This window comes from Oncorhynchus mykiss, chromosome 7 (genome assembly GCF_013265735.2).
Source record: "Oncorhynchus mykiss isolate Arlee chromosome 7, USDA_OmykA_1.1, whole genome shotgun sequence".
NCBI classification, from domain to species: Eukaryota; Metazoa; Chordata; class Actinopteri; order Salmoniformes; family Salmonidae; genus Oncorhynchus; species Oncorhynchus mykiss.
Window position 1 is genome coordinate 59,497,744 of NC_048571.1, and position 19,533 is coordinate 59,517,276.

A 19,533-nucleotide genomic window follows, 5' to 3' on the forward strand; every position below is an offset into this window, starting at 1 on the left:
TCGAAAGCCTTGGCCAAGTCAATGAAGACGGCTGCACAGTACTGTCTGTTATCGATGGCGGTTATCATATCGTTTAATGACCGGCTCGGAAACCAGATTGCACAGCGGAGAAGGTACGGTGGGATTCGAGATGGTCAGTGATCTGTTTGTTGACTTGGCTTTCGAAGACCTTAGATAGGCAGGGCAGGATGGATATAGGTCTGTAACAGTTTGGGTCTAGGGTGTCTCCCCCTTTGAAGAGGGGGATGACCGCTGCAGCTTTCCAATCCTTGGGGATCTCAGACGATGTGAAAGAGAGGTTGAACAGGCTGGTAACAGGGATTGCGACAATGGCGGCGGATAGTTTCAGGAATAGAGGGTCCAGATTGTCAAGCCCAGCTGCGGGGGGGGCGGAGCTGTTGGCCGAGGTTGGAGTAGCCAGGAGGAAGGCATGGCCAGCCGTTAAGAAATGCTTGTTGAAGTTTTCGATTATCATGGATTTATCGGAGGTGACCGTGTTACCTAACCTCAGTGCAGTGGGCAGCTGGGAGGAGGTGCTCTTGTTCTCCATGGACTTACAGTGTCCCAGAACTTTTGGGAGTTAGAGCTACAAGCAAATTTCTGCTTGAAAAAGCTGGCCTTTGCTTTCCTGAACAGTTGCATATCGCGGGGACTATTAGATGCTATTGCAGTCCACCACAGGATGTTTTTGTGCTGGTCGAGGGCAGCCAAGTCTGGAGTAAACCAAGGGCTATATCTGTTCTTAGTTCTGCATTTTTTGAACGGAGCATGCTTATCTAAGATGGCGAGGAAGTTACTTTTAAAGAATGACCAGGCATCCTTCCAGGATACTCGGGCCAGGTCGATTAGAAAGGCCTGCTCACAGAAGTGTTTTAGGGAACGTTTTTACAGTGATTAGGGGTGGTCGTTTGACTGCGGACCCATAGCGGATACAGGCAATGAGGCAGTGATCGCTGAGATCCTGATTGAAGACAGCAGAGGTGTATTTGGAGGGCCAGTTAGTCAGGATAATGTCTATGAGGGTGCCATTGTTTACAGATTTAGGGTTGTACTTGGTGGGTTCCTTGATGATTTGTGTGAGATTGAGGGCATCTAGCTTAGATTGTAGGGCTGCCGGGGTGTTAAGCATATCCCAGTTTAGGTCACCTAACAGAACAAACTCTGAAGCTAGATGGGGGGCGATCAATTCACAAATGGTGTCCAGGGCACAGCTGGGAGCTGAGGGGGGTCTGTAGCAGGTGGAAACCGTGAGAGACTTATTTCTGGAGAGAGTCATTTTTAAAATTATTAGTTCAAACTGTTTGGGTACGGACCTGGAAAGTATGACATTACTTTGCAGGCTAACTCCTCCCCCTTTGGAAGTTCTATCGGAAAATGTTATAGTTGGGTATGGAAATCTCCGAATTTTTGGTGGCCTTCCTAAGCTAGGATTCAGACACGGCAAGGACATCAAGGTTGGCAGAGTGTGCTAAAGCAGTGAGTAAAACAAACTTAGGGAGGAGGCTTCTGATGTTGACATGCATGAAACCAAGGCTTTTTTGATCACAGAAGTCAACAAATGAGGGTGCCTGGGGACAAGCAGGGCCTGGGTTTACCTCCACATCACCCGCGGAACAGAGGAGGAGTAGAATGAGGGTGCAGCTAAAGGCTATCAAAACTGGTCGCCTTGAGCGATGGGGACAAAGAATAAAAGGAGCAGATTTCTGGGCGTGGTAGAGTATATTCAGGGCATAATGTGCCGACAGGGGTATGGTGGGGTGCGGGTACAGCGGAGGTAAGCCCAGGCACTGGGTGATGATAAGAGAGGTTGTATCTTTGGACATGCTGGTTGTAATGGGTGAGGTCACCACATGTGTGGGAGGTGGGACAAAGGAGGTATCAGAGGTATGAAGAGTGGAACTTGGGGCTTCATTGTAAACTAAAACAATGATAACTAACCTGAACAACAGTATACAAGGCATATTGACATTTGAGAGAGACATACAGCGAGGCATAAAGTAATTGCAGGTGTTGATTGGGAGAACTAGCTAAAAACAACAGGTGAGACAACAACAGCTAATCAGCTAACACAACAACAGCAGGTAAAATGGCTGTGACTAGGCAGAGAGGGTCGTATTAACTACACACAGAGCCTGAGTTCACGGCTGGGGCCGACAGAAAAAAAAGAATAAACAGAATGGAGTACCGTGATTAATGGACAGTCCCGCAGGCATCAGCTTTGTAGCCAAGTGATCATAGTGTCCAGGGGGCAGCAGTAGATGGAACAGGGAAGCCGCCACTACACTAGCGACACGGCGTTTAAAGTTAGTAGCAAGGGGCTAGTAGGAGCGTCTGCTCCGACGGAGGCCGGTTGAAGGCACAGCGGATGGAGTATTCGTCGGCAGACCAGTCGTGGTGGTGCGCCGTGTCGACAGAGAATCCAGGCCAGATGGCGAAAGAGGTATTGTAGAATTTAGTTTGCTACCCGGGAGATGCGCCTGGCTCACGGCTAACTGGTGTTAGCTTCGTGGCAGTGGCGTTAGCCACTATAGCCAATCAGTAGCAGCGGTGATCCGGTGCCAAGGTCCAGAGTATACAACAAGGATCCGGTGGAGTATTGGGCTCTTGCCGTGTATGAGTGGGGTTCGGGTGAACAGTTGAGTAAGCCGGGAGGTGGGCCTCAGGGATAGCTCTGGTACTGGATGCCACGGTGAGTGCACGCTAGCTGTGAGCTAGCTAGCTGCAGGCTGTGAGCTATCTAGCTAGCTGCAAGCTAGCTGTGAAGATCAGAAGTAGTGGTCCAGGGATTACGGCAGGAATCCGGCGTTGTTGTGGAGAGACAGTCCGATACTGGTAGACTAGCGAGTATTATCCAGGCTAAAAACAGGGATGGTATCTGTGCAGAAGGTAAAAGCTGCTAGCAGTGGCTAACAATGACTAAATAGCTTGTAGCTAATTAGCTGGTTAGCTTCTGGAGGTTCTTGAATGTGTTCTAAAATTGAAAATAATAGCGATTCCGTATCACATTGGGTGAGGCAGGTTACCGGAAGGTATAATCTAATTAAAAATCGAAAATAGATTGAAAATAAATTGAAATATATATACAAAAAAATATGAAAAATACAAAAGTACACGAGAGGAACAAACAAACACGTCTTCACTGCTACGCCATCTTGGTTCGTGATAATGGTGATCATATAACTCCTTCAACCCAAACCTATCCCCCTTTAGAACACAGGTTGCTTTTGTGGACTGATTTATCAGATAACCAGGAACTACCATCTGCTTCTCCACCTCAAGAAACGTTCAAGCATGAAAAACGTCTGAAATAAAACAGGTGTGACGATCACATCCATTATCAAGATAGGGCTGCTTGGTATATAGACTAGGAAGATGAAACCACATGCTTTGCTTAACATATAACAAGGTGCTAAGCACATAAGAAAGTGCATGAGTCATGACTCTTTTTAAATGCATTTCTATTTGAGATCTCAGCCATAAATGTATGTACCGGCTAGAGGTCGACTGATTATGATTTTTCAACGCCAATACCGATTCTTGGAGAACCAAAAAAGGTCGATAGCGATTAATCGATCGATTTTATTAAATCGGTATCGGCGTCTATTTTTTTTCAATAATAAATATATATAAAAATGACAATTACAACAATACTGAATGAACAATGAACACTTATTTTAACTTAATATAATGCATAAATAAAATATATTTAGCCTCAAATAAATAATTAAACATGCTCAATTTGGTTTAAATGCAAAAAGTGTTGGAGAAGAAAGTAAAAGTGCAATATGTGCCATGTAAAAAAGCTAACATTTAACTTCCTTGCTCAGAACATATGAAAGCTGGTGGGTCAATATTCCCAGTAAAGAAGTTTCAGGTTGTAGTTATTATAGGAATTATGACACGTCGACTATTTCTCTCTATACCATTTGTATTTCATATACCTTTGACTATTGAATGTTCTTATAGGCACTTTAGCATTGCCAGCCTAATCTCGGGAGTTGATAGGCTTTAAATCATAAACAGCGGCTGTGATTCAAGCATTGCTAAGAGCTTCTGGCAAACTCAGTAAAGTGCTGTTTGAATTAAATGTTTACGAGCCTGCTGCTGCCTATCACCGCTCAGTCAGACTGCTCTATCAAATCATAGACTTAACTTTAATAAACACAGAAATATGAGCCTTTGGTCATTAATATGGTAAAATCTGGAAACTATACATTTCGAAAACAAAACGTTTATTATTTCAGTGAAATACTGAACCATTCCGTATTTTATCGAATGGGTGGCAACCCTGAGTCTAAATATTGCTGTTACATTGCACAACTTTCTATGTTATGTCATAATTATGTAAAATTCTGGAAAATTAGTTCGCAACGAGCCAGGCAGCCCAAACTGTTGAATATACTGGAGCAATGTACACAAGAGAAGTGACACAATGTCCCTAGTTAATTTTGCCTGCTAACATGAATTTATTTTAATCAAACTTTGTAACACAATAAAATGTGATGATATCCAAGGAATACTTTTGAATACTTTTGCAAGGCACTGTAGCTAAACACATACAGTACATGGCTGAACTAACGTTAACGAAGTGTGGCAGGGTCAGACTGTTGGCTGGAAACAAATTACATTGTAGGCCCTGAAAAACCACCAAAATCTCTGGTGGAGATATCAAAAGGGAACTGGGTGGGCAGGCTAGCTCGCACTTACCATTACTTGAATTCCATTGCGGAAAAATCACTCTTTGATCCAACTGTGGCGCGTGTTGGACTAAGATTAACTATAATTTAAACATTTGCTCACGAGTTAAACACAATTTCGTCAAAACAAATACGAAATTCCACTTGGCGTTAAACTAGTGAGAGAAGTGAAGTATTTTATTCTCTTTCCTTTGAGCATTCTTCAGTTTACTGAATAGCTATGTTGTCGCTAGCCGCCTCATCTCACATTATCAATTTTAGACAGCCAGCTGACGTTAGCATGGATGAGAAATGAGACATCAATTCCAATTGTCAGCCTAAAACAATACCGATTATCCGGTGTCTTTCACTGGTGCGTAAAGTCCGTTCATTTATTACTGTCAATAGGAAATTGAACTACTTTAGCCACAGGTTAAACGTTGATGTTAAAAGCCTCTTTATGGGTGGGTGGTCTGCACAATGAGGTACTGGAAACGTCAACATCAAGGGTGTATTCATTACGGAACCCGTTTAAGAACCAAACAGAAGCAAAGAGAGCAAAACTAGTTTCTATTGGACAAATTCGGGTAGCTCCCGCCCCCTTTCGTTTGCTTCCGTTTAAGAAACGTTTTGCAACAGAATAGGCGGAATAAATACACTCCAGTTTCTGATAATATAAATTATATTATAACGTACAGGCCCACAAAATGTATCGGAATCCCTTGATTGGTTAATCCTTTGCGGTTTCTTGCCTTTAGTCCCCGCCCTCTATTTCTATTCGACACGCAACAGGCACAACCATCATTGAGTGGCACCAGAGCATTGTACAGTCATTGACGTAAGGCAAACGTTTTAACCAAGTAGCTACTGTACTAGAAAATATGATCCTTATAAAAGCTTCATTACTTCAAAAAAATGTTGATGAAAGTGTGAGGGTGTTATGGGGTTGTTAACAGAAAAAGCAGTCGTTTCCTTCATATAGGCCAATCACCTAAAAATTGAAACCATGAATTCCTCAAAATATCAATAATCACTGTGGCATTTCTTGCCCATGTTATTTTAATGGTCTTATTTTAAATCAGCTAGGTATGAGTACGCAGATTTTGCAAGGCAGCTCAAAATTACTTTTAGGGAGGGTGTCCATCTAGTGTAGTGTAATAACTTACAATGTATCAACATTGGATCTATTTGACCTCTTCACCCTATAATATCTCTCAGGGAAGTGTGCTTATAATGGTTTTAACTTCATATAAAAATGATCCCCTCACATGTTCAAGCCAAACTATTTATATATTTTGATGAGCTACAATTACACGATCACGACATGCAGGTTAAAATATCAAAATAAACTCTGAACCAATTATATTAATTTGGGGACAGGTCGAAAAAGCATTAAACATGGCGATTTAGCTAGCAATTGCTAGCTAATTTGTCCTATTTAGCTAGCTTGCTGTTCCTAGCTAATTTGTCCTGGGATATAAACATTGAGTTGTTATTTTACCTGAAATGCACAAGATCCTCTACCTTGACAATTAATCCACTCATAAAACGATCAACCGAATCGTTTCTAGTCATCTCTCCACCTTCCAGGCCTTTTCCTTCTCTTGACTTTATGAGATTGGCAATTTTAATAAATTAGGTGCATTACCGCCACTGACCTCGTTCGTCTTTCAGTCCCTGCTGAGTACCTGCTTCTAACAACCAATGAGGAGATGGGAGAGGCAGGACTTGCAGCGTGATCTGCGTCAGAAATAGAACTGACTTCTATTTTAGCCCTTGGCAAAGCAGACGCGCGTTGGCACAATAATTGAATAACATAGATTTCTACATTTATTTTTGCAACGCACCCGCATCAGCCTGTGACACCTTCGACATCTCTGAAAAAAACTTTGCGCAAAACAATGCCGAGTTCAACTAGGAAACGCTGACATTTCCGAATCGCTAACTGGTTGTAGTTATACATGTACTGCATTCATTCTGTTAGCAAGTCAGAAACGTCTGTTTTCTAACCAGTTTCCTATGTTGTCCTATGCCAAGGTTGTAACTTTAAAATGGAGTTGTTGATAAGAACAGCTGCCCTATGAGCACAATGTTGAAAAGATAACCTTTTTGGCTGAACAAATTTTACAAGGCAGCTCAAAATTACTTTTAGGGAGGGTGTCCATTTCTCTCACTAGATGAGCTCCAATACTTATTTCAGAGAAATTACATTTGATTATCCTTTGGTTCTAAATGCCATTAGAGCTAAATATAATCTTGAACTTCAAATAACGGTTTTGAACATTCAAATTTTATAAATGTCAAGTTTCCAGAAACATTTCTCATCTTTTAAAACACTACAAAATCCATATGAAGTATGATTGCTTCAACAAGCATGTCAATTCCACAATGACGAAGTTAACTTGGTAATGTAATTAAAGAGGAAAAGCTATACTAAATGACACTCATTCTGATTTAAACTGTGGTTCAACCTCTAAACCACAACATTAGCTTAAGAGGCTGGTACTCAGACTAACATTCCACCCCTTGTCATTGCCAAAGAGACTGTTTAATATGTGCTGGATTTATAGCGGAGTTGCTCTGTGGCTGCCGGAATTAACATATTTACCTTGACAACATGTGGAACATCGGAAATAGAACGATAATTTATAACAAAGTTTTAAAAAACATTTAGCTGTTAGCAAGTTGAATTAAGACATTTTGTGGATGGAATTGCAGTATGTATTTAGTTTGAGAATTTAGACGTGTGCTACTGTAGAAACTTTCGACAGATTGGTTTCATCTGGACAAACAAAAAAAAGCAACCGGATACCAACATGCTCTGTGGAGAAAAAAAGTGACAAAAATTCCGATCGAATCAGGATCTGCTCGAGCTCATTAACAATAGAATGTTAATTGAAGATAGCAGAAAGGCCAGCCTCTTTGGCACATGACATGGTGTACAGAGAGTGGAGACACTGGTACCCAGCCTACAACAGCATATGTGTCTCAATCTTTTTCAGGATTCCAAACCTGCATTCTTTTTAAACATTGCAGAATAAAAAAATAAAAAATAAAAGATCAATTGAACAAAACACTCATTTTGCAAACATATTGTATTCATCCAGTTGTGAAGCCAAGCGTAAATAGCAGGTCAATTCCCCCAGTGCATCACTCATTGAGGTGATTTAATCAGTGTAGAGCAGCAAACAAATACAGAGGAGTAATTATAAGCACTGCTATGTGGATACAGGAGAGGGTATCATAGTTCTGTAGAAATGCAAAGTTCAACATCATATACAGTCCAAGAAAGAGACATTTTCACATGTGCAAATTGTCCAGTCCATGGTGTTTTTCACCCTCCTCTGATTCCAACTGATAGCAATCAACATTGAAATAATGCTTTTTCAGCCATCACATTGGCCTCTCACTAGAGAGAAAAAAAACCTGACACTATTACACTACCACAGCTGAGACAATTGGATTGGTTTGTGCAAGGTACATAAGTGCCTGATACGGACACAACATATTTCTGAGTGTGGAAACAGGTGTGTCTGTGGACACTGGTTTTACCAGTGGGGCCCCAGGGGAGGCTGAGACTTGACAGTGAGTTCAGAGCTCTGACAGGGGAGAGGGACACTCCTTGTCTCCACAGGTGCTTGGTTCCCACGATGCGAGGAAACGTCTCCCCAGAGCTCATATCTCCACATCATCCGAGTCCGGTGCAGTACTGGTGGACTGGGCCTCTTCCTGTCTCTCTCCCCATACAAATCTGTAGTTGTTTTCCAACTCCTGCTGTCTCTTTTGCTCCTTGTAAACCTCTTCTGTTCCCCCTGTCTGAGAGAAATACAGGGAAGAGCAAAAATAATAGCTCACACAATTACTCATATATTACTTAGACTTCTTCCAAAATGTTGAACTGCTTTCCTCTCCATCAATTGCTTATATTGGTTTTGAGAGCAGTCGTTGAACCAAATAGAGAAAATGTCCTTACAGATCTTTTTCAACACATATCAAAACCTTTTTCTAGACAGAAGAGGAAACTCTGTAGTGTTTTTTTAAAAGGTTGATTTAAAAAAAATTGTAATTACCAGTAGGTTGATGAGCAGCTCTCTGAAGGACTTGGTATCTTCTTCAGTCAACCACTGGTCCCCAGCCTCCTCAGCTGTCCTTCGTGTTATAATCTTCACCTCAATTTTACCTTAAAAAAATCATTATCAACATTACAATTACTAACAAGCGTTTCACATAGACCAAAGCGCGTGCGCACACACACACACACACACACACACACACACACACACACACACCAGAATATGGACAGCTTAAAATGTGCAACTCTGCACAAACATGAATGTCAGCCAGCAACCCTATTGAAAAGCTTCTGGCACAATACCACACAAAATGAGAATAGATCATAGAAACGAGACATGGAAAGCACACAAGAGACAGATGAAAATGGATGAGAGAGTGTGACTGTTGCATCTACACCTCTTAAAAATATATTTAATGCTATATACAAATCATTAAAATCCAGGTGGAAAATATTTACACAAGAAGCAACTCCAGCCTAAAATCAGAAATGTTAATGACAAGCACACCCAGAAGCTTCCTCAGATAATATGTTCACACATTAACTTTGCCACACACCAGAGATCTGAAGGGAATTTAAAAACCCATTTCAACAGTTACGAGATCATGCAAAGCATAGCTCTGTTTTGCCAGTGACCCCCTTCTATTTTTGGAACCTGACCTAAATAGCCCAAATTAGATGAGAAGAGTGACATGATCATACGCTAAAGATATCAAGAGGAAAAGAGAGACAGGCCGTGTGTTTTTGGGCACTCCCCTTCCTACCTTCGGCCTTCAGTCCCGCCTTCTCTAGCTGTTCTTTAACCACGTCCTTAATGTGCTGCCACTGGGGGTCACCTTCGCCCATCTCCTGAACTTTGACCTCCCCATCGGGACTGCTGCCTGTCTTATACTTAGTAACTCTGATCTTAACAAGGTCGTCAGCCGCTTGGTCTGGGGTGACGAGACAAAAGAGGGACAAACAACAGAGGTCACCTCCCAACAAGTAAAAGTAGGGCAACAGGATGTAGGAGTTAAAGCCAGCAATGTGGGTGGGATCGCTCAAGAGTTTTCAATTCACTACCGGTATTCTATGATTCCCTTTCTCTATATATGGGACTGTAAGTATACTGATATAGCCTACTCCCATTTTACTCTCTCCTGAGCATTGAACAGCAAATCTCCAAAAAGGTACTGAACATGAGATGGAACAAGAAATTATGACAGCGATCTACATAGAAATGAATATACACGGAATGTAGATGTATGATCTATGAACACAGAGCCAGGCCCAGAGGGTGGAGGTCCAGGCAGAGAGCCCAGTTACCTGGCTGTCGAGGGGCCAGGCTGGGACTACCCCTGGCTGGGTCGTTGGCCCTCTGGCCTCCCTCTGTCTGGGGCTCTGCCTCTGTGTCCCTGGCCTCTTTGTCCTCCAGGCGGTCCAGCAGCTTGTCCAGAGTAGCCTCCAGGGTCTGGGTTGCCTGAGTGCGGTCAAACTCCCCCTTCAGACCCTCGGTCTCCAGTTCTTGCTGAGCCTAGAACAAAAAGGAGAAACCCCACGAAGCAACATTATCAATCAAAATATTAACATGTTGACAAAATAATGGTCATTTAGATGTCCATCTACCTCAGATGTTTGGCCAATAATGTGGTTGAGCACTCAATAACCTGTTCTATTACAGAGACCCATTTCCAGCCTGTACACTTGTCTAGCATCTCTAGTGTCTGTTCGCACCTCGTCTATGATGTTGTCAAACTCCTTTTGCATTTCCCCTTTCATTTCCTCAATGTTGGCAGAAGGCACTGAGATGTCAGCTATCTCCTCCTCAAACTCCTGCAGCAAGAGATGCTCTTCTTCATCCCCCTCCTCATCCCTCTCCTTTTCCTTCTCGTTTTGGAGTTCCTCTCGTTCTTGTTTGGCTTCATTTTCTGCTTTCTGAGAACGAACTCAGAATTAACCATATTGAAATGAAATGCACAAAAATGTCACTGCATTATGAATACAATGTTATGGGTAAAAGTAAACTGTGCCATGGCCTAAAGGCAGCACTAACCTTTCTGTTGCTCTCTTTGAGATGCTGCACAAATTTCATCAGGTCTGCAGGGTCAGTGATGATCTTGAAGTTAAATTGTTCATCTCCAAAAGCTATGAGGAGTAAAAAAAACACCAGATGGATATTAACCAAAAGGAAAATACTTGAAAGCATCAGAAGTGATATTGCAGTGAAAAAATAAATTCCAGTTTAATATATTACCATCCTCTGTGACCTCATTGTCTGTGAGCTGATTATCATAGGCATCCTCTCCAGCCTGTGAAAACAAAACACTGTTGGTGCCATCTTGTGGAAGACTAAGGCATACGTTCAAAGATATGACGATCACCGACTGTACCTGATGCTCTGAAGTGGTGTCAGTTGCTGTGGTACTCCCTGGCTTTGTCACTCCCTCCCAGAAATCAGAATCCTCGGGCTCTTCAGAGGTCAGAACTGCATCTGGTCCAAGAGGAATGAACCAAGAGGACTGATTATTTCTCAATATGATGCTTTCATTATAAAATCCTGCAAGCAAGCTGTCCAATAAATTAAGTACTTTGATTAAGAAAAGGGGATTTGTACCTTTTGTGTCTGACCCCAGGACATCTGGGTCATCAGTTGGCGTCGCTGAGTCCTCGTCTGTCCCCTCGTCACCAGCCAACATCTCATCAAGAGTCTTCAGCTCCTCTGAGATCTGCTCCACTTTACGTTTCGTATCCGCTGAAAATGAAAGAGCGAGAAGCAGAGTTACATTATTCATTAGGACTTGTGAAATCAGGAAAGTACCAATTAAAATATTTAGCCTGGCTCCATATCACAGTACATAGTGGTTCCTCCTTTAAAAAGTTGCATCTTACTGCAGCACACCTTGTGGGCTGCTGCAGAATTCTATGGCACGTTATGTGATTGTCAGCCATTTTTACCATTAATGCTAGTTAGACCACCAGAGGGCATATTTGAGAAGCATTTGATAGTAATGCCAATATTGAAGACTAAAGAATTGTACAACTTTTTTTGTAAGAACATAGTATATGGGATTGATTTTAAGAAATGTAGCTTAATTAATTGAATATTATGGCGTTTCTATTGGAAGAAAAACGAAACCCTTAGGGTTTCCGTTAATGCCATATTTTCCGTTCCATCCTGTATGACGTGATGGTCGGGAAAAGGCTACAGTACTAAGAGCATAAGAGGATTGGAGGATTCTAAATGAATATCTAAGAGGCATTTTTCATTAAGGCAAATCTGATCTGTGAGAATATCTAATGGGCTTTCATATCATTCTAAACTAATTAATAATAAATTGCTTTGTTTAAAAATTAACAATATTTTAGAGATTATTTTGTTTTAATTTAACCTAGAGTGAGCGAGAAAAGGCCATTCTTAAACATGGGGTGAGACATTCTCACTAATTTGTAAATAAAGTTTGTTATTTAGAATGGTTTATTTCTGTTTTTAGAGGGAGAGAAACCAAAAGCCGCCTCATGGGTCTCCCGGTGGCGGCTGGCACAGGTATCAAAGCAGCATCTGTAGTAATGCAGTTCACTGCGATGCAGTGTCTTAGACCGCTGCGCCACTCGGGAGGCCCCATCCACAAAGTTTAACACTGATCAATTGCCATGCACAAAGTACCAAAATACAGAGGTGTTGGTAAAAGGTATATTGTCCTGCTAATAGCCCATAATGGGCTATTATAATACTGTACATGGTGTCTAGGTCAGGATAACCAAAACATTTCTTTATATTAAAGACTATCAGAAAGAATGTTGGTACTTATTTTGATCCAAAGCCATGAATGAGTGAGTCACTCAGCTTTATGTAGGTGCCGGAGATAAATTAGTGTTAGAAATGACTGCCTAGAAGGTCAGCATCCCGGAGTTGCCTCTTCACTGTTGACGTTGAGACTGGCGTTTTGTGGCTACTATTTAATGAAGCTGCCAGTTGAGGACATGTGAGGACTCAGTTTCTATTTGGTTTATGTCGCCCATTAATTGTCAGTTAGACACACAGTAGCGCCTTGGGACCCAAAAGGATCATCAGTGCTCCAACTCCCCATTGCGCTGGTCTAGAGCAATGAAGTAGTGACGCAGGGTACCGTATTAAACCACAAATTACCTCTAAGTCCCGCAGCATAATCGCAAAACATTTAGTTGAGCAACCACTGTATAGGCCAAGCACCCTCCCAAAGACCCCCAGGCCCTGTTGACTCACAGACTTGGGCCTTGACATAGTCCATGTACTGCTGGGTGCTGAGGGCTGGCTGGCACACAATGCCCTGGGGCTTGGCGGTGTAGGGCGGGCGCAGGAAGGGGTGCTGGCAGGTGCGGGTGGTGTGGACCGTCAGCACATAGCGGCACGACTGGGGCTCATCCACACGGGCCACGTAGTCCCCCGAGCCCTCCTCACACACAAACTGGACGACACAGACCAGAGCAGATCAGGGGCCAGAAGTCATGGATTGTCAAGGAGCCACACCAGTCATATCTAATGTGTTTGGAGTTTTACAAGATGTATTAAATACAATACAAAACACAGGTTGTCCTTACTGATGTCTATTGCAATATTAAGACCCCATCGCATAGGCTCTCACCCTGACTTCAGTCTCCCTGGGGTTCCCGTTCAGGTCACACTTGGAGCCATTGACATAGCTCTGACTGTGGTAGCGCTTCAGTCTGTGTTGCTTGGAGGCCTGGGCACCAGGGAGGAAGAGAAAGAGATTATTATCAACGCATACACCATGGATATTCTACTGCATCATCAAATTGCATAGACCATTACAAATTTAAACACTTGCCCCCAATGCCCCCCTTTCCTGATAGACGTGTAAATATTGCACCATAAATTGTGCCTTCCTGTATTATACTTAAAATGTTTATTATATTCTACTGAGCCATTTACTTTATGTTGGTAATCTAAACTTGTATTATTGTTGTTGAATTGTCCAGAAGGAACCTGCCAGTAAGAATTTTGTTGGACAGTGTATCCTGTACATACAACTTCAAACAGCGGGTGAGTCTCAGGGGAGGGAGTCACTTCTGCTGTAGCAATCAATTCAGCCTCACACGCGGTTCTTTTCCTCATCATATCATCAACCTGAACAAGGTACATGCTGTGTTCCAAAACCAACAAGCAGCCCCGTACCTGCCAAGCACTCATTCTAACCCTAATGCAACTATAGTAAAATGGGTGAAAAACAAAGTAGGATACAAATCTAAACAGCTTGAGATTTTCCTGTACATTCTCTCTCAATTGGCTTACACAACATGCTTTTTGCATGTTTTCCAGCAAGTATACATGAAAAACTCTTGGTTTTGTCCTTTGTATGAGCAGAGTTAAACACATACTGAATCAAATAAACTTTATTTGTTAAAATGCGCCGAATACAACGTGTAGACCTTACCGTGAAATGCTTATTACAAGTCCTTAACCAACAGTGCAGTTGAAGATAGAGTTACGAAAAAATAAAAGTCACACAAAATAACGAGGCTATATACAGTGAGTACCGGTATTGAATCAGTGTGGGGGTAGAGGTAATTTGTACATGTAGGTAGGGGTGAAGTGACTATGCATAGATAATAAACAGCGAGTAGCAACAGTGTAAAAAAGTTACCATACCAGGCAGTGATGCAACTGGGCAGGATGCTCTCGAAGGTGCAGCTGTAGAACTTTGAGGATCTGGGAACCCCTGCTAAATATTTTCAGTCTACTGAGGGGGAAAAGGTGTTGTGCCATCTTCATGACTGTCTTGGTGTGTTTGGACCATGATAGTTCGTTGGGGATGTGGACACTAAGGAACTTCAAACTCTCGACCCGCTCCACTATAGCCCCGTTGATGTTAATTGGGGCCTGTTCGGCCCGACTTTTCCCATAGTCCACGATCAGCTCCTTTGTCTTGCTCACATTGAGGGAGAGGTTGTTGTCCTGGTACCATACTGCCAGGTCTCTGACCTACTCCCTATAGGTGTCTCCTCATTGTCGGTGATCAGGCCTACCACTGTTGTGTCGTCAGCAAACTTGATGATGGTGTTGGAGTTGTGTTTGGCCTCGCAGTTGCGGGTGAAAAGAGTACATGAGGGGACTAAGCACACACCCTTGGGGCGCCCCAGTTTTGAGGATCTGCATAGCAGATGTAGTGTTGTTGCCTACCCTTCCCACCTGGGGGCGGCCCTTCAGGAAGTCCAGGATCCAATTGCAGAGTGAGGTGTTAAGTCCCAGGGTCTTTAGCTTAGTGGGCACTATGGTGTTGAACACATAACTGCAGTCAATGAACAGCATTCTCACATAGGTGTTCCCTTTTGTCCAGGTGGGAAAGGGTAGTGTGGAGTGCGATTGAGATTGCGTCGTCTGTGGATCTGTTGGAGCGGTATGCGAATTGGAGTGGGTCTAGGGTATCCAGGATGGATGCTGTTGTGAGCCATGACCAGCTTTTCAAAGCACTCCATGCCTACCGACGGGAGTGCTACGGGGCAGTAATCATTTAGGCTGGTTACCTTCACTTCCTTGGGCACAGGAACTATGGTGGTCTGCTTGAAACATGTAGATATTACAGACTCAGTCAGGAAGAGGTTGAAAATGTCCGTTTAGACACATTCCAGTTGGTCCGCGCATGCTTTGAGTACACGTCCTGGTAACCCTGTTCCCGCTGCATTGTGAATGTTGTCCTGTTTAAAAGTCTCACATCGGCTACCAAGAGCGTTCACACAGTTGTCCAGAACAGCTGGTGCTCTCGTGCATGCTTCAGTGTTGCTTGCCTCGAAACAAGCATAAAAGGCATTTAGCTCGTCTGGTCGGCTCGCGACACTGGGCAGCTCACGCCTGGGTTTCCCTTTGTAGTCCGTAATAGTTTAAGCCCTGCCACATCAGACAAGCTTCAGAACCGATGTAGTAGGATTCAATCTTAATCCTGTATTGACGCTTTGCTTGTTTGATGGTTCATCTGAGGGCATAGCGGGATTTCTTATAAGGGTCCAGATTAGTGTAACGCTCCTTGAAAGCGGCAGGTCTAGCCTTTAGCTCAATGTGGATGTTGCCTGTAATCCATGGCTTCTGGTTGGGATATCTACGTACAGTCACTGTGGGGACAACATCGTTGATGCACTTATTGATGAAGCCGATGACTGATGTGGTACACTCCTCAACGCCATTTGATGAATCACGGAACATATTCCAGTCTGTGCTAGCAAAACAGTCCGCGTCATCTGACCACTTCCATATTGAGCAAGTCACTAGTACTTCCTTCTTTCGTTTTTGCTTGTAAGCAGGAATCAGAAGCATAGAATTATGGTCAAATTTGCCAAATGGAGGGCAGGGGAAGAGCTTTATATGCATCTCTGTGTGTGGAGTAAAGGTGGTCTAGAGTTCTCTTTCCCTCTGGTTGCACATGTGAAATGTTGGTAGAAATGAGGTAAAACGGATTTAAGTTTGCCTGCAGCCACTAGGGGCACCACTTCTGGATGAGCATTTTTCTTGTTTGCTTATGGCCTTATACAGCTGGTTGAGTGCGGTCTTAGTGTCAGCATTGTGGTGGTAAATAGAAAGCTAAGAACAATATGGATGAGAACTCTGTAGATAGTGTGGTCTACAGCTTATCATAAGGTACTCTACCTCAGGCGAGCAATACCTAGAGACTTCTTTAATATTAGACATCGCTCACCAGCTGTTATTGACAAATAGACACACAACCCCGCCCCTCGTCTTACCAGACGTAGCTTCTCTGTCCTGCTGGTGCATGGAAAATAACGGCAGCTCTATATTATCCATGTCGTCATTCAGCCACGACTCGGTGAAACATAAGATATTACAGATAATGTCCCATTGGTTGTATAATCGTGATCGTAGGTCATCTATTTTATTTTCCAATGATTGCCATCTGTTCTATTGGCCAACGTGCAATGGGAGTTTACTCACTGGCCTACGAATTATGAGAAGGAAGCACAGCCTCCACCCTCTTTTTCACGCAAATGACGGGGATTTGAGCCCGTTCCCGAGAAAGCAGTATATCCTTCGCGTTTGACTTGTTAAAGAAAAATTATTCTTCCAGTTCGAGGTGAGTAATCGCTGTTCTGATGTCCAGAAGTTATTTTTGGTCATAAGAGACAGTAGCAGCTACATTATGTACAAAATAAGTTTAAAAAGTGAAATGCAAAAAAAAACTTTAAAAAATAGCAAAGTTGGTTAGGAGGACGTAAAACGTCAGTCATCCCCTCCAGCGCCACGAAGTAACACCACAAAGTATGACAAAATGCTTTAAGGGTAGAGAGGAGAGGGGCTGCATGCAACAGAGGATTAAACCAGTTACCTTGGCTGTTTCATTGTTCCAGTCAAACTCTGAATCATAGTACCCCAGGAAGAGAACATCCCCTTTGATGTCTGTGTCTGTGGAGAGATAAAAACAGACTATCATTAGAGGCCTAAATCTAAATAGACAAAGCACCATCAGGTAAACCATGTGATGCAGCAGCACTTGACAGACAGGTCAACACTAGACAGGTCAACACCAGAGAAGTAAATAATGACGTGTAACAAGGGGATCCAAAATAAACATGGTGAAAGTGTAAACAGTGAGTACAAACAAGATGATCCAGCTGTTGCTACTTGTGTTAACTTTTGGCAAACACCGTGGTTGAAAATAAATCTTACCCTCAAGGTGGTACTGTCTAATGTGTTGTCCATAACAGAACTCATATGTCCACCAGTCTTTTGTCTGCAGTTATAGAGAATGACAACGTTTCAGTTGCTATGACATTTCATATTCATGTTGACAGTGACCTTACAATACTAGAAGAATAGCAAATAGCCTAGGCTGCCTTATATGGAGAAGTTCTAATATGCATATGGAGTCTGTCCAACTCAAGGTCCGGTAGGTTACAAGTTCAATAATCCAAGTGACTTCGTCATCCATATACAGTAAGAGAGGTAGCTTATTGTAGAGACAATTTGGATGGTTAGGTTATGCAAACTGACCAAATCAGATAAGCACGAAAGGTATTTAACTGTCAATACAAGTTGCACAACTCATTGCAAGCATCCAACTTGGGCCAACTAAACGTATTCTCTTCCATTTAATTAAAAGCATCACTTTATAACTGTCTGCAATAGTTCTGGTGTAAAGTGGCCAGGGGAGAAAACTGTTTAGACATTGATGCAATATGAAGCACTGTTGTCTCTAGGCAGTGGTATAGTATTCCTCCCCTTAGTCTTCTTGTGTGTGTGTGTCTGACCTTCACTAGGCAGGGGGCAGTGTGCATGGGCTTGAGCAGGTCTGGGATGCCTGGTCCGGTGTAGCCTTGGGAGTCAGGCTCAGAGGCTCGGTCCTGGTGAAACCTCACTGCCTGGGCTGGAAGGCGACATTCATACATCTGCTTGTATTTGCTGGACACCAGCATGACTTCTTCTGTCTTAGCCTGCATTGTAGAAAACATGACATAACGCTAGATAAAACAGACTATTACATAGCTAGTTAACGAGATAGCGAACTAGGCAAGTATGCTATCTGACAGCTGCTGTCAACTTGAAACTGCGTTTTCTAAACGATAGCTACATATTAGTAGGTAGCAACAGTTAGCACAATGTATCGGACTGTGCATAACGGTAACGTCCGCATTGTTGACTGGTGCGCTAGCTAGCAGCACTATAACGTTACTTCATCTAATTAGATAGCTAGTGCATTATAATTTAATTCAAATATCACGACTAACGTTAGCAAGCCATTAGCCATCTGACTCCACTAGCGATCTACAGTGACGTTAGATAGCTAACTGGGCAGAATCGCTGAGACCATGCATGCTAGCTAACGTAAACTATAAATTCTTAATTTCACGTCTCACCTGCCCCATAATGACAGGATCGGGAAGAATCTGGATCCCATATTTCACCTCGTTTAATTCCTCTAGATTCAAGAAAGCCAAGACGGATAGCTGACATGTCAAAAAGAAAACGTACAATCCCCTCAACCACCTAACCACGGAAGCAGCCATGATAGCTAGTTTCTGCTTCTCTTTCTTCTATGGTATAAGCTAGCTAGCTACATCTGTCAAGTATTGTTGCTGTTTATTTGTGCTATGGAACGTCATGGATTGGACAACAGGGACATCAAATACCACATAATACGGTATTATACATGTCAATCAAAGCCACTACGTTGTCCTATTGGATAATTGTCAAACTTATCCAGAATCCCTCGTTTTGGACACGACTGTTTCGTCGATTGGTCGAATAAGTATGTATAGGCGTGGCTCATACATCATTGGGTGAGTTCCTTTTGCATGGCCCGGTTCCCCGGGTAAATTGAGATTTCATTTAACCCTTGTTAACCCTTGTGTGGTGTTTGGGTCTGTGGGACCAATTTTCAATGTTTACTCAAATAAAAACTATACAATTAATATTTTTTTCAACCTGAGACTCATTGGCCTTGGCTCATTTTCTGTGAAGAACATGTAAAATAACACATTTTCATTGAGTGCACACTGTGTACACCCCTACACATTTATAAAGCACATATTTGGTGTTCAGGTCCACTGGACCCGAGGGTAATAAAAGTGTGGAAAAGTGTATGTGTAGGTCAAAACAAGTAAAAATGAAACAAAAAGGTTTGCTGTGTGCCTTCACTGTGTCACCCTCCTCCCTGGGCCTGCTGTTTCAACATAACACCAATAACCTGTCTGTCTGTCTCCCTGCCTATCTGCATGTCTTCAGCTTTTCTCGCACTCTTTACCCTTTGTAGTGTGTGAAACTACACAATGTATTGCGGGAACCTGCACAATGTTATTACAATA

At 42.7% G+C, this 19,533-nt stretch overlaps 1 protein-coding gene across 3 annotated transcripts; it reads right to left on the reverse strand.

Moving 5' to 3' along the window:
* Positions 1-6,944: 6,944 nt before the first annotated feature.
* Positions 6,945-18,837, reverse strand: os9 (OS9 endoplasmic reticulum lectin). 3 transcript variants are annotated; one of them, XM_036983662.1, is made up of 15 exons: positions 18,586-18,837; positions 17,980-18,162; positions 17,399-17,462; positions 17,058-17,134; positions 13,350-13,448; positions 12,971-13,172; positions 11,342-11,479; positions 11,118-11,212; positions 10,982-11,036; positions 10,781-10,872; positions 10,462-10,662; positions 10,054-10,261; positions 9,513-9,680; positions 8,747-8,856; positions 6,945-8,492 (listed from the first exon to the last, which is right to left on the reverse strand). In XM_036983662.1, exons 1-15 carry the CDS (start codon positions 18,733-18,735, stop codon positions 8,352-8,354), a joined length of 1,983 nt encoding a protein of 660 aa, XP_036839557.1. In that variant the 5' UTR covers positions 18,736-18,837; the 3' UTR covers positions 6,945-8,351. The 3 variants fall into 3 exon arrangements, with proteins under 3 accessions (XP_036839557.1, XP_021465607.2, XP_021465608.2); XM_021609932.2 differs by having other exon boundaries at positions 11,118-11,218; XM_021609933.2 differs by lacking the exon at positions 9,513-9,680 and having other exon boundaries at positions 11,118-11,218.
* Positions 18,838-19,533: the final 696 nt, after the last annotated feature.

What these genes read in the sequence shown, in the direction of transcription:
- os9 (XM_021609932.2), bottom strand. Translation starts at nt 18,735, where the DNA reads ATGGCTGCTTCCGTGGTTAGGTGGTTGAGGGGATTGTACGTTTTCTTT. An exon ending in CTGCCCCCTGCCTAGTGAAG is followed by an intron (nt 17,463 to 17,979) that starts GTCAGACACACA and finishes CTATAACTGCAG; the next exon opens with ACAAAAGACTGGTGGACATA. An exon ending in GGCGGGACTGAAGGCCGAAG is followed by an intron (nt 8,857 to 9,512) that starts GTAGGAAGGGGA and finishes GATTTTTTTAAG; the next exon opens with GTAAAATTGAGGTGAAGATT.